This window comes from Diplotaxodon limnothrissa, linkage group LG17, assembly GCF_057381915.1.
Source record: "Diplotaxodon limnothrissa isolate DT_005_m linkage group LG17, D_limnothrissa_male_GT1.1, whole genome shotgun sequence".
NCBI lineage: Eukaryota > Metazoa > Chordata > Actinopteri > Cichliformes > Cichlidae > Diplotaxodon > Diplotaxodon limnothrissa.
Window position 1 is genome coordinate 23,469,307 of NC_140612.1, and position 27,489 is coordinate 23,496,795.

At 40.7% G+C, this 27,489-nt stretch overlaps 1 protein-coding gene across 4 annotated transcripts in view; it reads left to right on the forward strand.

Moving 5' to 3' along the window:
* Positions 1-22,769, forward strand: part of prkcq (protein kinase C, theta) — a 38,743-nt gene extending 15,974 nt beyond the window's left edge. For 2 of the 4 annotated variants that reach the window (XM_085376374.1, XM_085376376.1), the window contains exons 3-18: positions 954-1,153; positions 3,800-3,860; positions 9,698-9,878; positions 9,974-10,005; positions 10,086-10,171; positions 10,516-10,645; positions 12,426-12,535; positions 13,155-13,284; positions 13,376-13,545; positions 14,503-14,676; positions 14,784-14,875; positions 16,010-16,072; positions 16,163-16,301; positions 17,359-17,547; positions 18,143-18,271; positions 20,585-22,769. In XM_085376374.1, the coding sequence (XP_085232500.1) occupies positions 954-1,153; positions 3,800-3,860; positions 9,698-9,878; positions 9,974-10,005; positions 10,086-10,171; positions 10,516-10,645; positions 12,426-12,535; positions 13,155-13,284; positions 13,376-13,545; positions 14,503-14,676; positions 14,784-14,875; positions 16,010-16,072; positions 16,163-16,301; positions 17,359-17,547; positions 18,143-18,271; positions 20,585-20,743 (2,045 nt within the window). In that variant the 3' untranslated portion in view covers positions 20,744-22,769. Of the gene's footprint in view, positions 1-953; positions 1,154-3,799; positions 3,861-9,697; positions 9,879-9,973; positions 10,006-10,085; positions 10,172-10,515; positions 10,646-12,425; positions 12,536-13,154; positions 13,285-13,375; positions 13,546-14,502; positions 14,677-14,783; positions 14,876-16,009; positions 16,073-16,162; positions 16,407-17,358; positions 17,548-18,142; positions 18,272-20,584 lie in introns of those variants that run through there. The other 2 variants (XM_085376377.1, XM_085376378.1) reach the window with 2 other exon arrangements.
* Positions 22,770-27,489: the final 4,720 nt, after the last annotated feature.

Consider the following 27,489-nt stretch of genomic DNA (forward strand, 5'->3'; position numbering starts at 1 on the left):
CGATGAACAGGTGTCTCTTTTATGTTTTTTGAAGCATGAATGCAATTGCAAGAAGCAAAACACTAACAGTGGGCTGTAAACAAAAACACCACCCCTGCAAAGTTCCCATGTTCACCTACGTAACAGTAAATTTTCCCAACAACTTCATCAGAACCATTTAGCCACTTGTTAGCAACCACATTTTGTGGGACTTCACCAACTAGCTTCAAAGATAATGAGTGGGGTACTTCATAAGAGGCTGCAGAACAAATCATGTAAAACATGTAATAACCAGAGACTGTATTTCAGTCTTCTAGCTAAAATAAAAAATAAAAAAAATTCATTGTGATGTTGTAAGTAATTCATAGCAAATAATGCTAACTCAGTTCTGGATGTTTAGGAGTTATGCTTGTGGTACTCTTTTGGATAAAAGCCAGACTTTGGAAAACTGTATGCCACACAATATTTTAAAAGTAAATGTTGATCAAATGTCACATCATGAGCAAATGGATAAAAATACAGTCTGTCACCTGGCAGACATCTACCTAATGCTTTCCACCTTTCTTATTCTCATTCTCAGAAACATGCAGCCACTTATTCCAATTGAAAATGTAGGTGTTTGCAAAATCTACAAATAACTAATTTTTCATTTTGAAAATGAAGCTGAGCAATACACCAACAGCTGAGCGCTGTTTGCTTTTTATCTGCTCAAACAAGAGTAAATGTAGTCAGTATTTCTGGAAGCAGGACAGTGCGTGGAGGATAGAGTCGAAATATCCTTAGGAGTGTGTGTAGAAGTGTGCTTCATGTATCTGTTTCTTTAATAGTTTCTTGACAACACTGGAGTTCTGTGGTGTGGACTATGAAGTGATTTCTGCTGTCAAAAAGACTTCTGTGCAATGAAATAAGAGTCAATTTTATCTCATGTCCTACCTATAAAGAAGTGGACTTTATTTCTTTTTTTTTCGTTACAGAGAAGGGTCAAGTGTACAAGCAGAAGAAGCCCACCATGTATCCCCCCTGGAGCACCACATTCGATGCCCACGTCCACCGCGGGCGCATCATGCATGTGATGGTAAAAGACCGGACAGCCGAGCTCAAGTCTGAGGCCACGGTAGCTCTGGACTCGCTGGCAACACGGTGCAAAAAGGAGAACGGCAAGCTGGAGATTTGGGTTAGTGCATCAGGATGGATTGATGCGTGCGCTTGTTTGAAGTGACAGACCAGCTGTTTAGTTACGCAAGCAAAAAGAAATCCAGATGTGCAGATGCGTTTAAAGGGGTAATCCTCCTTTAAATTATTAAAAAAATAAGAGGTTTTTTTGTAATAAGCATCATCATATGCACTGAAACCAAAACACTAACGGCTTTTAGATCATAGCAAAAGAAGCCTCGGTTAAATTAATTACTTTAATGATGGCTCTAATCCACGTCCTAGTAAGCAAAGTCAATGAGCCAGTGCACACAACACCATCAACAAGCAACATCTGTGCTTCTCCTGCTGTGACCGTTTCAACGTACTGAGAACAAAGTTGTCCCATATTTTCATGGTAACTCATTTAGATTATTTTATATCATGTCTAAACAGAAAGCCAAACAAGAAAATCCTTTTATTTCTGTTTTATTACAACCGTTATTTTCTTATGATATGAAACACAGATCGTCTTACAATCAACACCCAGCACAACTTCAGTGTTTTTAACTAATTACCACAGATATTATTACATTTTTATTAACCTTTCTGGATCATATTATGATTGTGACATAATTATTGGCATCATAACTGCTCTCAATATGAGAAAAGAAGGCTACATCACAATGGTATCATTATAAGAAATAAACCCTTATCATGCAGCAAAATCCAGCTTCTTTTATGGAAAACATTAACAGGTTTAATCTCTTGGGAAATGTTTACAGGTTTCTACTGTAGACTATATATAGATATATGACTGATATAATCCACCATCACATTATCCGTTGGTTCCTGAATGCTGCTTTTTGTTAGCTTTGTGTTTGGGTCATAGGTGAGTTGTTTTTTGTTGTTGTTTTTTTTGTTTTGTTTTGTTTTTTGGGGGGGTGGGGGGGGGGGGGGGGGTTAAGCCAGAAGCATCTATACTTGACCAAGAGGAGAAAGTGCTATATTATCAACTAACACAGCTAGCTTGGTTAGCAAACTGTATCCATAAACTTGCCCATCCCTTGGCCACACAGGCCTAGAGACAATTCAGTAACCTACTCAGGGGCAGCCTCCAGTTGTTAGGAAAAAATGTGTGTTTCCTGACCAGTTTGCATGTGGTTGTTGGAAGTTGATGTTTTTGGTGAAATCAGTTGAAAAGAGTCTCCTTGGGTTTCAGTTGCTAGCAGACTGGCACAGTCATCCATAGTCTGCATGGACGACACCAACTTGTCTGCAAACACTTGCTAACTAATCACTGAGTAGTAGAGAAACCTGAAAAAAACCCAAATGAAGACTGTTCACCTTCAAAGTAAAAGTTGTTTCATATTGCAAAAACCAACATGGTTCAAAGGGGTGCAGGCTTTACTTTGAACGTGAATGGTCTCAGTTTCTGGTTTGCATCACACTCTTCAAAGTTTAGCAACAGTTTACAGAGAAGCCACCAAACTTTGGGCACTGCTGCAATCTACTAGTGGCCAATATAAACACAAAATGTACCTTGCTGTGACCAATTTTACCTAGCAACAGCAGCCAAACTCTCACAACAACTGGTTGAATTTTTCACTACTTGGTTGCTGAGAGGTCATGTAATTGACGCTTAAGTGGGATTAATATGAATTATAATTTTTCACCAAACAAAACCTTGCTGGAGCCATGTTATTTGTGAGATAGTTTTATTTCATTTCCCCAATTGCATCAACCTGAATTCGCTGAGGTGTGGCCTGGGACGCAACACCATGCTGTTGACACGCACCTGTCATTCAAAGATGCTGCACCCCAAAGTTTAAGATTTAACAGCATCCAAATGACTGAGTTATAAAAAAGAAGTCACCATCTGTGCAGTTTTTATAAAGAAAGAAACCATCAATAGATGATATGGAGACTGGCTCACTTTTGGAGTGAGCCTCAAGTGGCCATTAGAGGGACCGCTTAGGTGGGTTTTTTTGTTTTTGTTCTTTTTACATACGTGTGTCTTTTTTCCCCAAGGTTGCTGCTTGATTTTCCCGCAGGCTTGTATCCAAATAGACTCTTTTGTTTAGCTGAGTACTACATCTGCCAACCAAAGGAAGCGTGAAGAACTAACATTACAGCTCAGCCGAGGCAGGACTTCATTAATGTCTTCATCTCGTCACAGCTGTCACAAGCATGATGCTTTTTTTCACGGGTAGATGCGCCCCTACGTCTTGTACTTCTGTAGTTAACTAGAAAGAAAATAGTTCCTCCAAGAAACTGTCCAACATAAGATTTGCTGATTGTTTTGGGGCCATGGATTTGGGCTAAGCTGTTCTTTTAATTAGATGCAGGTCATTCGGTGAAATCTGCTGAGTTTTTTTTTGTTAGAGAGAGCAAGAGATCACTTCCTGGACAGACTCGGTTGTGAGTGGCACTACACAACATTTCACGGCATGATCTCTTAAACCAAACTAATCAAATACGCTCCTTCAGCCTGTTCTTTATGCGTGTGTGTTGTTGCCAGACTGTCTGCATGTGTCACTGCCTCTAAGGAGCATGACGTATATGCATCATCCTCCTGAATTCACATCCTTCCCTTTTCATTTTGTCATTTTCTCATGAATTTCTTTCCTAAAATATCTCTTTTTGCGTGTTTCTGTCTCCCTTTGTTCTTCGTTTCTTTTTCTCTCAGTTGGAGCTGAAGCCGCAGGGACGCATGCTCATGGAGGCTAGATATTATCTGGAGAAAAGTGGTGAGTGAATCAGACCTTCAAACCTCAGCTTGCTGCCCCTCGGTAGTTATTTACTGAATTCGCAGCCAAATAAGAAGAACTGCCTCACAAAATCTGATAAAATTACAGTGAGAGCCACTTGTTCTTATGTGGTTTACATAATAGTCTCTGGCACACACACAGTGCTGTAGTCTCAGGAAGCAGCCTAACAGCAACTCCTCTGGTGTTGTGCACTAACAAGACAGGACAGAGAAACCAGAAGCACAAAGGACGAGCTTTAGAAGTGTTGCCTAGTATTGTCGCCTGTGGGTTTAATGCTTAAACTCAGATTTACATGTGACGTGGTTCGACTGTGTAGAAAGATTTAAACACGGGAAGAAAAACCATTTCAGCCCTTAAAGTCCAGGGATTTCAAAATCTGACTAATCTATAAGTGATGCGAAACATCTCATCCTCACCCCTGGGGCAATTAGTGCCCGTTTGTCAAAACCGCTAGTGTGGTTTGTTTACACAACCTGTCCTTAAGCGTCTGCCCCGACACGCTGGATTATATCAGTTGTGGTGAGTATGGTCACTACTAGCTCATCTTTTGTCAGTAAGCGGGGTGTGAAGAGACCAATTTTAAATTGTGACCTTTTCCTGACTCTAGTTTTTAGTTTCTGAATCTAACAGGTGAGTGGAAGCAAAAAAGGTTTTACATAGTCAGTCGTCTGTCGTTACAGAGACAGTGTGTTCAAACTGCGTGCCAACTAATGACTTAACAGGCTCAGTGCTTATAGATGCCCACATCTGTATTATGCAGGGTTTAAAATGGGAATCCCTTCAAATCATGGTTAATTATAGCTAATAAGCAACCTAGTGCATGAAATTAATGGCATCTCAGGACCGCTTACACGTAAAGGTCATGGTTTGTGTTATCCCTGTGATGCCTTCATAGTGGAGAGGCAAGATTGTGGTCGCAGTATCAAAGAATCTCACTAGTGGCAGAAGAAGCAGAGCCGTGAGCATTAATGGAGCTTGCGACTTTTCAAACAGCTCAACAAATATCAGCCGATAAACTGTTTTTGTGCAGTTTTCCACACAGCAATGTGTCTGTAAGCTAAAGACAGCGATGCTTTACTTCCTAGAGAGAGAGAAAAAATTAATGTGCAACACTGAAGGAAGGAAAAGCATATAAGAAAGAGAGGAAGGATGCTCCCAGTTTGGGGGGACTGAGGCGGTGTTGGGAGAAAGATCTGGGTATCCAGATCTCAGAGGACAGTTGGAAGATGCTGATCTCATCATGGTATGTTTGCTCACCTGAAACACAGTCTCAACTTATCCAGTACAAGTTGCTTCACAGAAACTATTGGACACCCAGTAAATTAGTCAGGTTGAAGCTCGCAGATAAGGACATTTGTTGGAAATGTCAGCAGGAAGTCGGGACTCTAGTTCATATGTTGTATACATGTCGGAAAAATGATTATTTGTGGGATGGGATCATCAACTTGGTGAATGATATTTTTAAACTTAATCTTTCTAAATCTCCAGCTATATGCGTCCTGGGCCTACTACCTGACGATAACATTCTCTCAAAAAAACAGAGATTGTGGATGCGTCTGGCTTTTATAACTGGTTGCAGGGTAATTCTTAGGCATTGGAAGTCATCCAGCCCCTGTTCTTTCAAGGAATGGACCGAACAAATGTCTAGGATGGCATCATATGAACGGGTTATGTATAGAATGAAGGGAAGAGAAGATATTTTTGAGCAGGTCTGGGGTCCCTTTTTGCGGTACATTGACAATGTCTCTTAGACATTATGATAAATGGTCTCTTAGAGGGATATTTCATGTGTCATTGGTATTTTGGTTGTTGTCTTTTTTTTTTTTTTTTTTTTTTTTTTTTTTTTTTTTTGCACCAGGGGGTTTTACCCTTATTCGTTTTTGTTTTTGCTGATGTTTTCCAGGAGGCGGTGTATTATTTTGTTTCTCCTGGGTTTTATTTATTTTATTTATTTATTTATTCATGTAATTTTTTTTTTTTTTGTTTTTTTTTTTTTTTTGTTTTTTTTTTTTTTTTGTTAGTGTGTTGTTTGTTTGCTTGTCTTAGTTTGTTTGTTTGTTTAGAAATGGACAGAGAACTGACAGTATGATTATTGCAGTTGTATATTTATTTATTAATGTTTCTGTCCATCCAAAAATATTAATAAAAAAAAAAAAAAAAAAAAAAAAAAAAAAAAGAAAGAGAGGAAGGAAGAGTAAGATACAAGAATATTTTCAGAAATGAGGACTGCTCAGCAAGTGAAAGTTTATAAATGGGAAATGTAAATCCTGCATGATTGATGGAGACCGTACCAGATTTAAATACTGAGATACTGGATGTATTAATCATGTGCTGCTGAATTTTGTTTTCATTAAAAAAATAGAAGTTTCTTGCAGAAGAAGTTCTACTATTTTTTTGTTATTCAGTGGTTGCATGGAAACTGTTTAGCGCACGCTACACATGTTAGTTTGTGGTATTGTGGTAAAGCTTGCAGTGATGCACTATGTTGGACTGGTTACATTAAGGGTAGCAGACGTCAAGCTGTATTTAAGCTGATTAGATTCAGTCTCTGAACTCTACAGTTTATACAGTCTTGTGCAAAATTTTGAGCCACCCTTCATTTCTTGATCTTTTCCAACAAGCCAAACTTTTTTGTGATTTTTTTATATTGTTTTGAGTGATTGATCTGTAGTATTTCTGAAGGTCTTCCAAAGTTGGTCTTTAGCTACTTTTTCACTCTTTTTCAGTCCAATCCTTGTAACTTGACCATGCAGTACCACCTGGAAAGTGTCTGATTGGCAACAGCTTCATTTTTCAGCTTGACAATAGTCCCTAACACACTGCCAATGCAGTAAAAACACACCTGCATTAAAAAAAACTTGTTAACGCTTGTTAACATTTTAAAAACTGTTTTCCTATTACACTGTGTTGCCGTGTAGGTTTACACACATTTCAGTAAATCTCTACACCTATTTCCCGTTTTCATAGCAAAATATACAAAATGAAAGATGGCTCCAGACTGCTGCACGAGCTCACTCGTCTCTACGGGCTGGAAATCAGCCATATAGCTTCTGTAACATCTGCTTATATCTTGTTGAATTCAGTTGGTTATATCCACAAAGAGCATTGAGCTTGGGTGTAGCATCACAGAACAGCTGATCACAGTCTGTACAGACTGTTAATGTACCCCCACCTGCCAAATCCCAGTCTAAAACCTGTTCACACCGTTCCTTCTATGATCCACGAGGAAGAATAACAACAAAATCAAATCATTTTAACTTGTTACCCTGAAAAATATCTATTATTTTGAAAACCAAAAGTTAATTGCATATTTTTTCCATTTATGTCAGCATTATTCTGTAATTAACCACAACAAAAAGCAAGGAAAGTGGAAAACAAAGGGTGCCTGTGGGACACGAGACAAAGTCTCCTGGCTATTAAACCTGTAAATTACGCCTCTGTCAGCTGTGTAGGTCTCTAAAAAGGGACAGTTACCGTTTACCGGCTGTTGTGTGTGTCAGAGCACCAACTTTTGTATAAAAAAAGTGACAGGTAAGTTTGATCATGAAAGACCTAAAAGGAGCCTGATATCAGAAAAAACTCACCTTTTTAGTCTTTGCTTGTCTGAATGTAAGAGTGACGTGATAATATAAAATTAGAAACAATGAGAATGATCATTTTAAAATATACTGAATTCACAGAGAGCCTTCTTGCATTATTGTGAAATTCTCACCTGGTCCCTCTTTATGTGCTCCTCAGAGTTGATCAGCTTCACTTCTAGAATTATGCACATAGGTCCGCTAAACTTTAATATGCACTAAATTAGTATTTATTTGAAGGTTTTTATGAGTAAATAGGCAGGTGTGTTAAAAATACAGAAACCAGTTGTTTTATGTTTTGTTGTTTTAACTTCTGTCTTACCCTGTTTTTCCCTTTCTATTCTCAGTATTAATGAGATTCCTGTATAAATGCCGAAAGTGGCGTGCTCATCACTTTTGTGCGGCCAGACAAGTAGCTGGCAGCCAGCTACTGTGTCCTAGAGGATTATTAATAATCAAGTAGGTGTAAAAATACAGAAAAGTGACTGTGAATGTTCATTGTCGAAGGCGCACCCGTAAGTGTCTCATCATAATTAGATTTTCTTAAGCTAAAAATAAGAGTTTTGACCGTCTGCCCCCTGCTGGCTGTAAGCTGGTTGTGCGGGCGCTTTGTGCTTTCACTGGTGCCTTCCTGACATTAACACCATGCCAAGCACTGAGACTCAGAAGTAAGAAGCTGTCTCGTGTGTCTGTAAATATAGACCAAGCAAACAGGAAATCACTGCAGGGAACAACAGGTGGCATAGTGATGGGTACACTTCCTCCAACGAGCAAACACATACTGGTGTCTTCCTGTCTCTAACTGAAGGATAATGATAGAAATTTAACATTTTGAGCTGATTCAAAGTCACATGCAGTGTTTAAAGCAGTTTTAAAGGAATAATTCAACATTTTAGGATCATTTTCTGCATGTTTGCTCTCTTAGAACACATGAAAGTCATACTGAGCTTTGGTCAGTCAGTTTTTAGTCATACATGATGACTGTGCTTGATCTAATACCAAACACTATGATGGGTGATGACAGTAGAAACTGCAACACAAGCTGAGTGGAAAAGACAACAGAGGTCCCAACAGATCAGCGATTACAAAGCAAAAAAAATAACAGATTTATTGATAACAAAGAAATTAATGCACATTTTTTGTTTTTTTAATCCAACAACAATTTTATTTGCAACTAATTTGCTCACTCATTGACTGTTAATACAGTGTCCTGTCCATGTGCACAGACTGATCACCAGAACCAGTTTTTTAAATATAAGCAACAGTTTGAAGCCATTTACTCTGAGAAACGCATCTCAGAGGAGGACGTTTGTAACTCTTCCCTCGACGAATGTTTTCTGTAACACATTTTTTTTTTTGTAATCGCTAAAAAGATTTAAAAGAATTCTTAAACATGAAATGTATTCCCTGGAAACAATGTCCAGCCCGCTTCTCCGATGTTGTTAATAAAAACTAAAGTAAAGATTAACTGGACAATAAACAAACACTCACAAACTGAGCACCGAGCAGCAGTGAAACTTGAACAAGACACAAATCAGAAACAGAACGTGTTTCGCTCACAGCGACCAGCATGCTTCAAAAAATGCAAATGTAGGTGAAAGGTCCAGCTTGCATTGCACTTTTCACACCTTGACTAGCATTTAGTGGAGTAGTGGTCAGGTGCATGCCGGCAAGTCAGCATCTTGCACGCAAACTTCAGGTGACCACAGAAGGCTGCTAGCTAACCAAACCAAGTCTTTTCCTGACCCAAACCCAAAAGTTAGTTTGCAAACAACAACCGGTGTAAACCGTACACATAACGTCCACAATCTGCATTCACAAGCTACTAAAACAGCTGTTCCTACTCAGCTGTTCATAAACACAAATTGTATAATCAGTCAACTGAGGTGAAATTTTAAAAAATTCAACATGAAATTAATTTTCAACCAAAGCTAATGTCAACTCAGATAGGTGAGGCTGTCTGCTGTGGCGACCCCTTGTAACATGAGTGTAAGTGAAAGAAGCTTTAATGAAAGAAATCTAGGCTTTTAATGCTGAAAAGGAAAGATTTATTTTCAACATAAAATCTGCTGTTAGTAAGAAACACATCTCAGGAGGTGAGAAATTGAAACTTTGCTGTGAAATCCTGTGTTCTTAGCGGCGTCTCACCACTCTGTCCACAGAAGCCGAATAAAACTGTACCTTTTTCCATTGTTTTATTTTTCTTCTTTGAAATTAAAGTTGTAATACGTGTTTCAGATGCTGTGGGTCACACAGACGGAGACCCGGAGTCCGAGCGTGAGAGAGAGGGTCTGTTCACCCTCCACCAGCGACGCGGCGCCATAAAGCAGGCCAAAGTTCACGTGGTCAAGTGTCACGAGTTCAGCGCGACGTTCTTTCCTCAGCCAACCTTCTGCTCTGTATGCAAAGAGTTTGTTTGGTATGCAAAAGACCAAGAAGTCACAAATCTTCACATTAGTCTTGTTTTTTTCCCAATCGTATCAGTCATTTCATCTCTCTTTCTTTCCACTGCAGGGGTCTTAACAAGCAGGGTTACCAGTGCAGACGTGAGTGTCGGTTCATTGTCCTGTAATCTACCAATTAGCCTTCGTAACTCTTCCTCACGTGGTTATTCTCTGTCTTTTAGAGTGCAATGCAGCAATCCACAAAAAATGCATAGACAAAGTTATCGCCAAATGCACTGGTTCAGCCATAAACAGCAAGGAAACAATGGTGAGTGTCTGCTTCACATGATTTGCTTCATGACGCTGCACATCTCTTCCAGTCCGACAGAAATTCCACAAGTGGTGACACAGAGCGAAGTGTGTGAGCTGATGGTTCTGATGCTTACTAATGAAAGAGTTGCTTTGTGCCAAGGTATCACCACACCAGGCGCTCCGGTCTCATGTCATCTTCTCCCCCTCGTTTCACTTCTCCTCAGCTCCATGTCAGCGAGAGTTCATGTGTACGAAAGCATGAGAGAATTTAACGCCAATAAATAAATCTCGCCGTTTACATATGAGAGGTGTTTGGTTACTGACGCCTTCCGTGTCAATCTGTGTGCGATGTGTTTTTAGATCCACAAGGAGCGCTTCAAGATCGACATGCCTCACAGGTTTAAAGTCTACAACTACAAAAGTCCCACCTTCTGCGAGCACTGCGGGACTCTGCTGTGGGGGCTCGCCAAGCAGGGGCTCAAATGTGAGGGTGAGAGGCGGGAGTTTTTTGTTTTGGTTTGTTTGTTTTGTGTGATTTTATACTTTTTTTTTAATGTCTGCAGGGTAAGACAAAACACAGCAGTGACATCACAGACATAAAGCCACACATACAGTGTCATAACAGAAATTTTTCATAACGCAACACTACGCCATTAAATTTATTTCTAGCTCAGTTTAGGAACTGAAAGGTCCTGGTTTAAGAGTTAAGGAAAACTGATGCTGGCGTACCGTTAAAGACTAAGACTGATGGTCGTTTAAGAGTAGAGCCTCTACTCCTCCACATCAAAAGGAGCCAGTTGAGGTGGTTCAAGCGTCTGGCCAGGGTGCCTCCTGTTCCCCTCCTACGTGAGGCGTTTCAGGAATGTTATACTGGGAAGAGACCCTGCAGCGGTCCAGGACACGGTCAGGCTGGTTTGGGAATGTGTCAGTGTCTCCCCCTGGAAGAATTTAAGGCAGCCTGGACTTGGTTGCATGGATGGATCATTCAAAATAAAGCACTATAGCTCAGCTGAGTCTAGAGGACTCATTGCTCTGGCAACGCCCTGCTCCAGCATCCTAATGGTACGATCTCGGTCAGGTTGGCCCAGTCATGGCATTCTTACAGATGTCATTTCCTCCAAACTTCTTGTGCTTCGTTATACAGTTGAGTGTGTTTGACAGAGGAGTGGTTATGTGGGATTAGTTGGATGAAGGTATTTTGACTTCTTTACCAAAAATTGTGTTTTCAGACACAAGACTAAGTGACAAAAAGCAAATTAAAATGGCACAGTTTTGACTGAAGTTACAAGCTCTGTGGTATTCAGTCTTTTAATTCTTCCCTCTAAAATTAGTCCCGTTTTTCTGGGAGCTGCCTTTCAGCACAGTTGATCAGATACCGCCGAGCAGCAGGGAAACCCCTTTGCCAAAAGATTAAATGTTCTAGACAACATTATGCAGATATCTGTGGGTTTTAAATGGCTTACGCTGCATTGCAAATGTTTCCTTATTTTGGACTTTTAAGGCCCGAATCATCGAGGAAGAAAGAGTCATTCGTCAAAGAATTTTGCAGCAGTGGCTTTCACAGGTTACCACGAAAGGGTTTCTTGGTTCGGCACAGCTATATTACTCCTTCACAACACCATCAACACACTCTGAAACACATGCAGCAAGCAAACTATGGAGCTCCCTTACCTTGATCTGAAAAATTCAACTTGACAAAATTTGATAAAACATGGTTTTCACCACATAGATATGATCATTTAATCCACAGCATTACTCAATATATTTCCAGTAGCTGAGACAACAGTGGGCGTTCAAACCTTTCCCAGCATAAATATGCGCTGCATGTGTTGGCCTGTTGAACAGAAACACAGTGCAGCTGCCACAGCAGGTGCAAAGTATAAAGTTCTCCCTGTGAAATTAATCATATTTCCAGTACAAGCCAGCTGACTGAGGGGTTAGGAATGGGAAACATTATTATTGTAGATGTGTGAGAGTTTGCTAAGAAACAGCACAGTTATATAAGGAACATGTGCAAACATTAAAGAACGTGTGACATGAAAAAAAGGTATCAAGTGAAAAAGAAATTGGACTCTTTAGCAACATTTTTTACATATAAGTGCTTTTTTCTGTCATTGTCATTATAAATTTTAATATTGCCCCATTCTGAAGTAAAAGCTGATACATTACCTTTTGCATAACTAATAATAGTGTAAATATTGCCATCTTGCACTGCTTTAAATGTTCTTTATGTGTTCAACTGAGTTTACATTGTGTTTGATGTTGTGCAGAATGCAGCATGAACGTCCACCATAAATGCCAAAAGAAAGTGGCTAACCTCTGCGGGGTCAACCAGAAACTGATGGCTGAAGCTCTGGCAGTCATCGAGAGCAAGCAGCAGGTGAGACCAACAAACCTTCGGTACATGAAGCTGTGCAGTCTTTCAGAAATGCCTTCAACCAGTTCAATTGTTTCCTCGTTTTTATGCTGCTTTTAGTGACTTAAACACCTCTTAAAAGGGACGTGTTCTCCTCAGTTCCAGCTGAGTAACTTTGCATGATTAAATAATCTGATGAAATAATCTGGGGGTGACTGTAGCTCAGGAGGTAGAGCAGGTTACCCCACTGATCGGAAGGTCGATGGTTCGATCCCTGGCTCCTCCTTTACCAATCCCAATTGATCTGATACTGAGTTTTGGTGATGCACCTTAATTCATCCTTGATTAGAAGTTTTAACTTCTCCTCCTTTAAGCCAACTTTCTGATTGCTCCTTGCAAAGAGAAGACTTGAATAGCACGAGATATTCCATCTCTGTGACATCATGCACCTCTAACAGGAAGACTTCATTATATGAAACTTTGTTTAATGAGAAGATCTAACATAAGACTGTGTAACACTAGATAACATAAGAAAAAGTAAAGCAAATAAGAGAACATAATTGTCCCCTTTAATACTAGTAATTAAGGAATATTTTACTGTGGAAAACTTCATTTTGAAACTGGATCTACCTTTTGCTTTAAGGCGAGAAGTACCAGAGACAGTGACATTATTGGTCGGGAAGGTCCAGTAAGTGTTGCCCAGCCGGGAGTGGTGCGAGCACCATCTGGGCTAGTTATGGGTTTACCAGCCACAGCTACACCTGCAAGCAAAGGTATGCAACTTCTAAAATGTTCCTTTCCGTTAGGCAGGGATACATACTGCATACTTTATGTCATTTGTGTTTCTCAACCTGCTTCTTGTAGCAGATTATCAGGGTGTTTCATGGGAGGGACCGGGAGATGTCAGCAGGTCGGTCAGCGAGGTGCTTCCAGAAGAGCCTCTGTACGCTGTCCCGAGGAAAGATCACCAACCCAAATTTACCATCGACGACTTCACCCTGCACAAGATGCTCGGGAAAGGCAGCTTTGGCAAGGTAGCAGAGGCGACCTGATTCAAAAGAGGAAAAGTAAAGCACGGAGCAGAGCATGCATGAAGATGTGGCATCTTTGTCATGTTACTTTATATATCAACATATTAACAAGAGCATTCAAAGTTGCACAACTCCCCCGAAGGGCAATGGCTGTAGAAAAACCTTTTATTACAACATGCAGATGTCTGATCTTTGACCTATGACCTTGGAGTATTACATACTAAAATGGTGTATTATCTTTACCCATATAAGTGGAGCAGAATTTGCTGAAATCATCTACAAGCGTGAGGTTTTAAGATATTTTGGTGCAGTGTGTGAATTTGTGAACTTTATGGCATTATTGTGACATCATAGGGCGTCGTATTAAAATGTAAAATTTGTTTTACAGCTCTCCACATGTTCTTTCATATGATATATTACTTGACATGGTTTAAAGTTTTCACTGACATTCACATTTGGTGTGATCTTGACCTTTTCATCAAAACTGAATGTGCCCGAGCTGTTTTTGGTATCTACCATCACAAAAAAATTTAACATGATATCTTGAAAACTGTGGATGCTTAACTGCTAACAAAGAGACAAACAAACAGAAGTGATTACACACTCCCCTTAAAAACTGCATGCAACAAAAACTAATTATTACCCTTTTCTTAGTGGAATTTCTATAAGAACACAGTGGGGGGGGGGGGCGTTTTCTGCAAATGTGTCAAAGCATCATATTTTAGTCATTCTTGCCAGCAGCTTCACACAGCACGGAGGGCTTTACACAGCACTCTGAGGCTTGTGGTCAAATGTGTTGTGCAGCCAGTTTCCACTGAAAACCACCTACTTCTTGTTACTTCAAAGTCTTGCAACACAAAGAGCTAGCTATGGTAAATGACTGGGCAACAGGCTACAACTCTATATGTCCAAACTAAACCTGTTTTTTAAAGCTTTTTATTTGTCCTTCGTCTTCTCCAGGTGTTTCTAGCAGAGCTGAAAAGGAGCGGTGAATTTTTTGCAGTAAAAGCTCTGAAGAAAGACGTGGTGCTGATGGATGATGATGTTGAGTGCACCATGGTAGAGAGGAGGGTTTTGTCTCTAGCCTGGGAAAATCCCTTCCTTACACATCTTTACTGCACCTTCCAAACTAAGGTGATGACCCATGTACACTTGCACAGTCATTGCATGCAAGTAGGTAGCCACTGAAAATAATTCTCTGGAAACAAATATAGCCCTAACCTCTGTGTTTTCGCATCCAGGAAAACCTGTTCTTCGTCATGGAGTATCTGAATGGAGGGGATCTTATGTTCCACATCCAAAACTGCCACAAGTTTGACTTGCACAGAGCCACGTGAGTCAAAAGACGCAGCTCTCACAGTGACACACAACTGTAGTTTTGCACTGTTTGGGTCTGGATGTAACCGCCAGGTTTGAAAAGTGCCTTCACTGCAGATGTGCCTTTAACCTGCATGATTAATCATTACCAGCATGGGGGCAAAAAAAACATCCATATACCTCAGTAAACTATTTTCTAATTGAGTTTTTGGTTTCCATCACTAGTTTCACATCATATTTAATAGAAAAATGACACTCATTTAGGAAATTACAGTCCAACTTAGTGGAAAATAGACAACAAAGCAAGAGTTGATTGACCCCTGAATACACCCGACGCCACATTTGTAAGCATCCCAGAAGCTGCTACACAGAGTAGGCGACGGGGGCAGGAAGTCAGATATAAAAGCAGCATGGAGAATGTGGTCAATTTTCAAAATAAAATACCCAATGCAGACTAAATGTTCTGCTTCTGACATGCCTGTGGTGTGACTTGATGCAGGACTGAGACATGCGTCAGACAAACATCTGGTGTACTTCAGTGGTTAGAGTGCGTCTAACCACTGAAGTACAAGTAACCACTTGGGATTGAGAATTCGCTACCAAATGGCCGTGCATTGTCCTTGGTTTCTTGGTCTTGTTTTCTTGTTCGTCACATTAGGTTTTAATAGATCTAATCTCTATAAACATATTATCTGCAGTTATCTATAGATTGCCAGTGGTTTTCATTTTTAGTGCAAATTCTACATTTTAGCATCCTTTAGTTACACGTGGGTAAATAGTCTGTGTAGAGAGCAAATAAAGGGGCTTACAGATATACAATCTGGAAGCCACCGGTTATTTTTTTTTAAATCTATCTGCATTAGTAAAGCATGGCTATCAGTCCTGGAAAAATGACTACCCCAGAAGCTAAGGCCCCCCTCAGGCTTCAAACTTACAGTCTCTTATGGGGATTTTTATGGTGCTCATGTTAATTTCTATATACAGTCGACATGTGATCCTTATTTCTGTGACATAATTGTCTTTTAAGTTTGTTGATTTTTTTGGTTTGTCTATTTCAGAATTTCAACTAGATTGACCTAGTTTGGCCTAAATCTGATCACTCCTGTGAATTTTATCCTCTCTTCTCACATACATCTGTGTCTCCTTACAGCTTCTATGCAGCTGAGATCATCTGTGGGCTCCAGTTTCTGCACTCTAAAGGAATTATTTACAGGTAGGCGCTCAGTGAGAGCCAGAAACAGGACTGGAATTCATGACATGTAATATATAGTCCAAGAGGAATCATTTTCTTCCACCTCTGCAGAGATCTGAAACTGGACAACGTGCTGCTGGACTTAGATGGTCATATAAAGATAGCAGACTTTGGCATGTGTAAGGAGAACATGCAGGATGACGTACGGACCTCTACCTTCTGCGGGACCCCAGACTACATCGCCCCAGAGGTGACATCTTTTGCATGCTGTAGTAATGTAAATGTTGTAATAAACTGGTATCCTTTTGAATAAAAGAATCAATCAACAACAGCTGGCCACCAAGTGATACGCATAAAGGTCTAAATTCTAGAGACGTCTCAAAGAGGGCTTTTGATGCTAGGTCTGTACATTTATATTTGGACTCTGTTAGAGTAGCTTTTCTTATACAGGCTATTGTGCAGCCAATGAGTGAAATAAGCCTCTAAACTGCCCCTTTAAAATAACAAGTTAAACCACATTTTAAAATATTAAAGAGTAGAAAAAAACTGTAAGCTGATAATCTAGGACAGAGGTGTCAAACATATGGCCCCAGGGACCAGAATCAGCCACAAAAAGATTAAATCCAGCTCACTAGACAGTTTCGGAAAATGTGAATGAGCACATGCATTTTGGACTTTTAACAGTATTTGCAAGTTTTACAGATTTTCCTGCTGATAAAGACCTCCCCCACTACTCCAGCGTAACAAAGCAATAGATCAACAACAAAAACATTTTTACCACAATCACCTTATTTTTTTTTAAATTATTATTATTATTATTATTATTACAGGATATTCTGGGCAGTGAGCTACTTTTTCTGCAGTTTTACACATTATTTAATTACAAATCAGTCCCAAAAAGTCGTGCTGACAGATACTGCAGCATTTCTCTGTCATATAGAAAAAACTGAGATATACTAAAATTACACTTCTTTTTTATATACAAAGATATCTAAGGCAATTAGTGTGTGGTTAGACTTATTTACACAGACAGAAAAGGGGAGTTTCCTTGGTCTAGCCCGCTTAAAGATCACAGTGGGCTGTCTGTGACCAAGGACGTAAAATTAGTTTGACATCTAGAGCAATCTGAAACCCAAGATCTGACTGATAAGGACTTATTTTCAAACGTTATTGACCTCATTCTTTAAAACTCTGGCCATTTAAATGTGAACATCTGCCACTGTAACAGTACGCGCATGACAGAAAATAAGAAAAACCCACACTTTAACTTGTTCATTTTACCAGTTTGTGTGATCTTTATGTATCAGATCCTGCTGGGTCAGAAGTACAACAGCTCTGTGGATTGGTGGTCATTCGGAGTGCTGCTGTACGAGATGCTGATCGGTCAGTCTCCGTTCCACGGCCGCGATGAAGAGGAGCTGTTTCAGTCCATACGGACAGACACCCCCATTTATCCCAACTGGCTCAGCAAAGCTGCAAAGGACATACTCATCAAGGTCAGACAAGTGCTTCATTGGCCAGTTTAAATAAGATCAAGCAGGAAGAAAAGAAAGCAAGGATCTGGTCTTTAAATTGATGAAACTGATTCTTACTGTTTCCTACGGAGCCCCGCAGGGGACATGGGAGAAAAAAAATTAAGACGGACTTTTGCGAGATCTCGCAAAACTAACTCGGGATCTCGCAAAACTTTTAGCCGCATTCTTCGGATGCCGGCTTGAAGCCGACCGGGAGTTCGAGGCACGATGTGCCGGGAAAGCGGTGTTCCTCCCGGCTGTAGTGGGCCTCAACCTCCCGTTAGCTTCGAGCTAACGGGAAGAATGCGGCTAAAACTTTTGCGAGATCTCGCAAAAGTTTTGCGAGATCCCGAGTTTGATTTGCGAGATCGCGCAAAAGTTTTGCGAGATCCCGAGTTTGTTTTGCGAGATCCCAAGTTTGTTTTGCGAGATCCCGAGATAGTTTTGCGAGATCTCGCAAAAGTCCGTCTTAATTTTTTAAGACCTGCAGGGCTCCGTAGTTTCCTGTATGTTCATTAAATGCATACATATAGCTCTCAGGGCCCTATGGCTAAACCTCTGTGCGTTTGTGCCTCAGCTGTTTGTGAGGGAACCTGAGGAGCGGCTGGGAACCAAAGGCAACATCAGACATCACAGTTTCTTCAGCAGCACAGACTGGAACGCCTTAGAGCAACGGCAGGTGCCGGCACCCTTCACACCAACTATAGTAAGTACAACAGGGAACCACTTACTCAACATATCCACTAATTTTCTCAGTTAAAAACTGGTAGCTAGTAAAAGCTGTTTGGCTGATACGGCCGACGGGTGAAAGTAAATATCATCTAGAAAGTTGTCTACACAGTAATTGACTATAGTGGCTATTTTCAAACTTCAGACTGCTGTGCGTGTTTGCAGAGTGGAGTCTGCATCGATAGCCTTAGTGTCCTTACTTTAAGTTTGTTCGCAGCCCATTTGGGGACCACGGCCCAGCCTTTGAAAATCACTGTACTGCAGTATCCATCCATCCATCCATCCATCCATCTTCATCCGCTTTGTCCGGGGCCGGGTCGCGGGGGCAGCAGCCTAAGCAAAGAGGCCCAGACCTCCCTCTCCCCAGCCACCTCCTCCAGCTTATCCGGGGGAATACCAAGGCGTTCCCAGGCCAGCCGAGAGATATAATCTCTCCAGCGTGTCCTGGGTCTGCCCCGGGGCCTCCTCCCGGTGGGACATGCCTGGAACACCTCACCCAGGAGGCGCCCAGGGGGCATCCTTGTCAGATGCCCGAACCACCTCAGCTGGCTCCTTTCGATGTGGAGCAGCAGCTGCTCTACTCTGAGCCCCTCCCGGATGGCCGAACTTCTCACCCTATCTCTAAGGGAGAGGCCAGCCACCCTTCGGAGGAAGCTCATTTCTGCCGCTTGTATCCGCGATCTCGTTCTTTCGGTCACTACCCACAGCTCGTGGCCATAGGTGAGGGTAGGGACGTAGATCGACCGGTAAATTGAGAGCTTCGCTTTTACACTCAGCTCTCGCTTCACCACGACGGACCGGTGCAGCGTCCGCATTACTGCAGCTGCAGCCCCAATCCGTCTGTCGATCTCCGGCTCCCTTCTCCCATCACTCGCAAACAAGACCCCGAGATACTTGAACTCCTCCACTTGGGGCAGGAACTCATCCCCGACCCGGAGTGGGCACTCCACCCTTTTCCGGCTGAGAACCATGGCCTCAGATTTGGAGGTGCTGATCCTCATTCCCGCTGCTTCACACTCGGCTGCGAACCGTTCCAGTGCGAGCTGGAGGCTCTCACCCGATGAAGCCAACAGAACCACATCATCTGCAAAAATCAGAGATGAGATTCTGAGGCCACCAAAGCGAAAGCCCTCCGCCACTTGGCTGCGCCTAGAAATCCTGTCCATAAAAATTATGAACAGAACCGGAGACAAAGGGCAGCCCTGGCGGAGCCCATCACCCACCGGGAACGAGTCCGACTTATTGCCGGCAATGCGAACCAAGCTCTTGCAACGGTTGTATAGGGATCGAATGGCCCGTAGCAATGGGCCAGACACCCCATATTCCCGCAACACCTCCCACAGGACACCCCGAGGGACACGGTCGAATGCCTTCTCCAAGTCCACAAAACACATGTAGACTGGTTGGGCAAACTCCCATGAACCCTCAAGTATCCTGGAGAGGATAAAGAGCTGGTCCAGTGTTCCGCGACCAGGACGAAAACCACATTGTTCCTCCTGTATCCGAGGTTCGACTAACGGACGAACTCTCCTTTCCAGCACCCTGGCATAGACTTTCCCAGGGAGGCTGAGGAGTGTGATCCCCCTGTAGTTGGAACACACCCTCCGGTCCCCCTTCTTAAAGATGGGGACCACCACCCCGGTCTGCCAGTCCACAGGTACTGCCCCTGATCTCCACGCAACATTGCAGAGGCGTGTCAACCAGGACAGCCCTACAACGTCCAGAGCCTTCAGGAACTCGGGGCGGACCTCATCAACACCAGGGGCTCTGCCACCAAGGAGTTGTTTAACTGCCTCAGTGACCTCGCCCCCGGAAATTGGCGGGTCATTCCCCTCATCCCCAGACTCTGCTTCCTCCTCGGAAGACGTGTCAGTGGGATTAAGGAGGTCCTCGAAGTATTCCTTCAAGCCGAGGGGATATTAGGATACCCACCCCAGCCCGCCGCCTCTCACCAGAGGCAACTCCAGACTGAGACAGAGTCCAGCCCCTCTCCAGGAGACTGGTTCCAGAGCCCAAGCCATGTGTAGAGGTGAGCCCGACTATATCTAGCCGGTACCTCTCAACCTCACGCACTAACTCAGGCTCCTTCCCCACCAGAGAGGTGACATTCCATGTCCCTATTGCCAGTCTTGGCAGCCGGGGGTCAGTCCTCCAGGGCCTCCGCTCCTGGCCGCCACCCGGCACACAATGCACAACAAGTAAATACTGTACTGCAGTATTTACTTGTTAATCTACTCGCTGGTGTATGAAATATTGCATGTAATTAAATATTTGCCCTTCATCCTCGCAGACCTCACCCAGCGACTGCAGTAATTTCGACAAAGAGTTTATCAACGAGAAGCCCAGACTATCGTGTGCCGACCGCACGCTTATCAACAGCGTAGACCAGACGATGTTCAGAAACTTCTCCTTCGTTAATCCTGGCATGGTTCGGATCGCAGCACGCTGACCACCGGACAAAAAATGGCTACAATCTACAAACAGGCTGCTCAGTCACAACCAGCAGTGACTGTAACTGGAACCTACTGTAGAACCCGAATGTGGCAAAACTCACATACATGATGATGCTAACCACTAAAGGGGTATAAACCGATACAACCAAACTGTGACCGGATCTTTAACTTTCAAACAAATACCTTTAAAATGTACCTGTAGTCAACTTTGATACTTTAGAGTTTAGTTGACTAAAGGCATACATTTTCTTACAGTGTTATTCTAACAGCATGTAGTTGGTTTGGTTTTATTCTGTCATAAAACTATTCACACATTGCACACTTGTGCAAATATGTGCAAATATTCAAAAAAAAAAAAAAGAAAGAAAGAGAGAAAGTGTACATCTTCCATGTCTCGAGGCATGTACTGTGAAGCTAGATTTGGGACTTAGCGAGGTAACTTCAGGCTTAAGTCTAGTTTATATGGAGTCAGGAAGCCAGTTCTCATCTTACCAAAGCCAGATGGTACAAACCTAACCTGCTCCGGAGCATGTTACATTTGGGACTCATCACTTCCTGAAAAAAAGCACCACTATTTCTGGAAGAGCCCTCGTACTAATTATTTTTACTCATATTTCTTGTCTTTCCACGACGAGCATCAATAAGAAAACCAGATCTTGAGGAACAATTTCATTCCTGCTTTTTTCTGCAAGCAATAGCGCACTAAATCCCTGTACTTAACGGCAGCTAAAGCTCGCTGAGGGAAAAATATGTAATCTCCAACCAACTGGGGAGGGGCTGCTTTGTGAATTTGGTTGCAAAGGTGTTGGATCAGAAATCTCCCTCTCGTTCTTTGTTCATCCGTAGTTTGCACTGAAGATGCTAACTTGTCTCCAAATGCTCAATGAGTGACATTGCACCTTAAACGTGTAACTTTTACTTTGAAGCAGAACTGTTTATATCACCCTTTTCAGAGAGTTTGTAGGCAAGTTGGTGTCCTTTATGCTAACTGGCAACAGTAATTACAAGGTTTTTAGTGCAACACCCTGTACCTCATTGCAACCACTTTCACCAGCCAGCAACTTCCAGCAAACCATCGCCAACTGGTCAGGGAATACATTTTTACCGAGTGACCTGTGGTTGCCGTGGGTGATGCTGACTGACCTCTAAGCCTGCCGGACTGAGGCCTAATTAATTCAGTCCGTTGGCCAGTAAACTGGGTTTATTAACCTTCAAGTGATTGCAAAATCCAGCCGGATATTTATGTGCCATTGAGATTTTTTTAAATCTAAAAAATGTGTCCTACCGTGAATCATCTTCTCCTACAATTTTTCATATTTGTTTTTTTTTCCCCAACCTGAAATGGTAAGGATGAAAGTTGTATGGAAATATGTTTTGTTTAAAAAAACAAAACAAAAACATTATAGGCTTAATTTTATTGTAATTTTCAACTTTTAATTACTGCACGGTGATGTTTTGCCAACAGACCTAGAGCAGCAAGATTAACATCTTTTTGCACACAAATTATTTCATAATTAATTACATTGGAACATTTTAATACATCTATTGTTGGTAACGGAAACAGGGTAAATAGTAATAAGTAGAGCCTTTAACTCTCCAGACTTTTCTAACAGTATATTTTATTCTTCCTTAATAAATGGAAGAGTAAAAAAATAAATAAATGGAGTTTTGCTGCTGGTATAATGATCTTTTCAACTTTTTCAAAGTGGTAGATCTGTCCACATGTGTCATTGGTCATATGCTGTCCTGTGAAGATGCTAATAGCTACCTTGGGAAACCCTGAGTGGGCTTATCCAGTTTATAATTACCTTCGATTGCAGTGTTATTGTAAATGAAGACAGATACGGTAAGCTGAAGGTATTCGGTAGTACAGGCCTCCTACTTAATGGGCTGTGTGTTTAAATAGAAAATGTGCTTGTAGTGATTTTATGGTGCCTCAGAATAGTTTAATGAAGTTAACGTCTTCAAGTAAAGTAAACTGAGAAAGTCGCTTTAACCAAATGGAAACTTAGTTTTCTTGTCCTGTTCCTTTTTATTTTTTATTTTATTGTCTTTTTTTTTCTTATGTAAATAAATTATATAGTCCATCTGATATGCTGTGTTGTTACTTGGTTGTAGATCTGTTAATGTACTGAGGTTTAATAACTGGGTTATTGTTTACATGTGTTTTCCTGTTGTATCTCAGGAGTTTTGTTTTAATGATGAGCTACTCCCTGCATACTGTAGTTTTGATATTCTCCTCATTGTGAATTCTGTTCATTAAAGTGTGCACATTGTGGGCTTTTTTTTTTTTTAATGTGTTTGTTTCGGTGAGGGACAACATGAAAACTGCTCGGTCGTGTAGCGTTACATCAGAATGACAGAGACCAGAGGTGGAGGTGTTAACAAAAATAGCCATCTCAGTTTTTCCACTTAATTTGAAACTTTACCATCTTTTCCACTGTTACAGACATTTACTCAACTGATGGCTGAATTATTTTAGCACTCAGTGTTAAATATAGACTACCTAAGAAAGAATGTCAGAGGCTCTTTTTTTCCATTAAGGTGCTACGGATGGCCCAGATGTAGGACTGACAGCCAAACAAATAATCGAAAACAAACCTTTAATTAAGTGTAGTAGTCCAAGTGAAACAACATCCAAACTTTAGAATATGTTTCTAAACAGACAAGGAACAGACAGACACTGACAAAAACTGAAGGAACACTAAAGCTTTAAATACACATGAAGTGATAGAAAACACCAGGGAAACAAGACACAGCTGAAACTAATTAGAACAAGACAAGGAAGCAAAACTAAATGCAAGGCACAAAAGACAACTATTAAAATAAAGCAGGAAATGAAGAACAACCACACTGAAACAAGTATTCACGACGCATACATGAACTGAACAGAAGGGGAAAAGACAGACTAATAACGCCACAAATGTAAAACATGACAAAAAAGCCTCATAATGCGCAGGAATGAATGAAAACCAAAAATCCAAATCATAAACAACACAAAGAAGGAAATACAAAACAAGGATTAAATCTGGGAACCGTGACATAATGTTAACATGTTGAGAAAAGTGATAGTACTAATATTTATTATCACACTGTTTACCTGCAAAAACAGGAAAATATCCTTCACATTAAAACAAACTTAGGATTCCACCAGTGCATCACCAGTCAAGCCCCAAGTTTGACATGACTTTCAAACTTATAGCTTTACTTTCCAATTTTAAACTTTATTCCCAAAATTTTGGCTTTACCCTCAAAGAAAAGTATTTTCATTTTTCTTCAAAATTTCCACTTTAGACTTTATCACTTTGTCATGGTACTGGGCCGGTGACCCAGCGTTTTGTGTTTCATTTTAGTAACATCTTCTGTTTTATGCCGATTCTTATTTTGTATTAGTTCTTAGAGTTTTAGTGTTCTCCCTTCTGTGCTTTGTTCGTGTCTCTGAGTTTGTTTGTAAAACTGTTTGTGAGTTTCCTGTTTTACTTTGAAGGTCTGTGTCTCGTCGTGTTTAATTGGGTTCAGCTGTGTTCCCCTCTGGTGTGTGATTCCCTCATTACCTTGTGTGTATTTATAGTGTGTGCCTGCCTGTGTTCCTCGTCGGTTCCTCTGTGTTATTCTGTGTAACTTGGTGACAGTCCGTCTCTCTGGTCTTCAGTCTCTACTCCTCATCCCCTGTGTTACCTCCATATGTTTTTCCCAGCGTTTTATTCTGTGAGTTATGGTTTTGGGTTTTGTTTGTTACTAGCTTTCCCAGTTTAGTTTATGTCTAGCTTGTTCCTCATTTCCTGTTTGCCACTTGCCACACTGTAAAGAAATTTCACTCGCATTACCGCCGCTGTCTGCAACTTGGGTCCTCCTTCAAACTGCTGCCCGAGCCTGAAATTTTTAATACCGACGCCTAACATTCCAGGTTCCTCAATTTAAAAAAATATTTAAAATAAAATGAAAATGACAAAGGAAAAAAAACATTCGGATATTTTGTTAAACTCAATATTCTCAAAATGTAAAATGATTTTTTTCCTGCTATATACAATACTCCTTCAAACATACCAGCGTACTGCTGCTTTAACAATTATGGATTTGAGATCCCTGATACCAATCTTGGTTTGAATATATTGACAAATAATCTGAATATGCATGAGTAACACAACATTTGGGAGGGACAGGGTTAAGATTTACGCTGACCTTGCAAAAAGATTGGGTTGTTGTTTACTTGGCAACATGAAGGGGCTCTGTCTGCTCAGGGAGGATGACACTATTCTACATGGGATACAAGCAATATTTGGACTGGGGTCAGGTCGCCCTCTGCTGGAAAACCAATCACATTAGGGATGCTCCTGAAAAAGAAATTCCCACGTGATTACATAAAGAAGAGAAGAAAATAGAAGAACTCATACTAATCAATTTATTCAGAATAAGAAAATAGAAGAGTTGTTGTTTGTGTGTAAGAACCAATTAAAAGTGTTTATCACATTTTTCAGTAAGTCACTGATTACTGAAAGAAAAACTAATCATAAGAGCAAAGAAAGACATTTTGATGCTAGTAGTTTAGCTATGGATATGGGTCAGTTATTGGGTTTGTTTTACTGTATTTAGCTGTATTTTTTCTCTGATTTTTGAGAATATGAGTTTGAGTTGGGGGTTAGTTTTATGGGTTTTGCTTGTTTCCTTGTAAGTGATCATACATACCTGTCAAAAGTGTCACTATTTATTGCTCGTGATGCATGTTTATATGCAAGTCAGCCTAAATAACACGGATAATTTTGTAGGTCAGAATACCACAAAACCCCATGTCTTACCCAATTTGCTTGTTTAGAACTTACCATTAAACGGTGGTTGTTTTTGAGGGCTGCTGGCTGCCAAATATCTTAGCTCTGACGTGTCAAACTTATTTTAGTTTGTTTTTACGCACTGCATCAGAGTTTAAAACAAAACAAAACATAGCAACAGTATCTGTTTTACATGTGCATTACAATTTATACTAGCTCTACAAAGATAAAACTGTCACATAGAGAAATGAATATTTTTGCTTTGCATTATTTATGATTAAAAATAACTTCTCAAGACCTGGAAATACATGTATTTATTAATGCTGAAGCTTTTTGGCATCCAGTTTTGGCCCCATGTCATGTTTAACATCTGTGTCTTACATCTTTGGCAAACAGTTAACAGGTTGCTAAGGATGGCTAAGACAGCACATGAAAAACATATCTACGAGTCCCAAGCAGCCACATGAACCACTTCTTTAAAAAGATAATGTATTTATTATTATTTATTAATTTGACAACAAATGTGTCTTACTGCTTCCCCAGTAAGACTGACGTCTTGACTGCTCATGTAAGAGGTTGTTATCAGGCTGGAGCCAATCATCTACAACTATTTTTTCACACCAGTCATAGCCAGATATTTGCATGTGACAGAGACAGAAATACAGAACAAAAAATTTATTTTTTGACACACACCAATATAGATGACATGATTACCTCCAATCATTGTCCTGAATCACATTTTATTTTAAAATGACCTTTCATTTTAGTGCAAAAGTCTAATATATATCTAATATATGTTCCAATATCTGTGATAGAATAGCTATATATTTACAGACACTTTTTTTAAATTAAACTTTCAAATATTCCATTCTGATCCTTTTTTATTTGATGGAAGATTCACTGATAAAAGTTTAAAGGTTTAAAAATTTAATATTTTTCTAAGTTGCTCATTAAATCTTTGAGAACATAAAAACCTGTCTGTTGTCCCCATCAACCAAACAATATCAGGTGCTCTGTAGCACCTGTGACCTAAATAAACTTCCTTTACAAAGAAATAGTACAGTATAATAAGTGGTATTGGGGTTTTTACTGTGTAGAGAAACTGTTGGTGGGCCCCAAAGAGGTTTTAACCAGAGCTGAATACCTTGTTCAAACAAGGTAACACAGATTCACTGTAAAGCTGTGACACCACGGATGCAGTGGGTAGATGATGGTCCTTGTGTTGGCACAAGCAGCTGCACGCAATGCAACCGATGCTAATCTTGTAGTTGTTGTGCTGAGATCCATACTCGCTCACTCACTCACACACACAGTGTAAAATTACAATTTTTTTTTTTTTTTTAAAGTGCAACCAAATCAATTATACATGCAGGTTTGACAGTCAAAATCTATTTGTCTCATATTTCACCTGCAAGTACACACGAGACTGTTCTTCTGCTAAACCTTTTTTTCAGCAGGTAGCCACCTGGAAAGTTTAGCCAAAATTCACTTTGAGCGGGGAAAAAAAATCCCATTGTCATTCCAAGGACTTCAGTTAGTGGTGCTGTGTCAAGGCTGCTGGTGTGGCTCACTTGAGCTCTTAACATATTGTGTTCTGACCTGAGACAGACCTGGGACTCACCTTATTTTTGAGGGTGTTTTTTTTAAAACCCTAAATCACAACCTCTTCTTAAACCTCATGAACAAGTGAAATCCTAAGTAATGATAAAGCAAATCCAAATGCAAAACACAGCTCAATGGCGTGATGAACCTCTGACTTATTTAGCCACCACTCCCCCAAACTCCTAGCACAGACGGTTGTCCTCTAAACAGGGAGCTGTTACCTCTCAGTGACCTCCATAGCTGCAGCCAGTGCAAAAACATAGCCTTACGGCCTGGCATGAGAATAATTGTCTGTTTAAATACTTTCTCAAAGGTTGAGAAATGACTGACTCACAGGAGCCAAGAATTAAACATAACCCATATGCAGTTTGAGA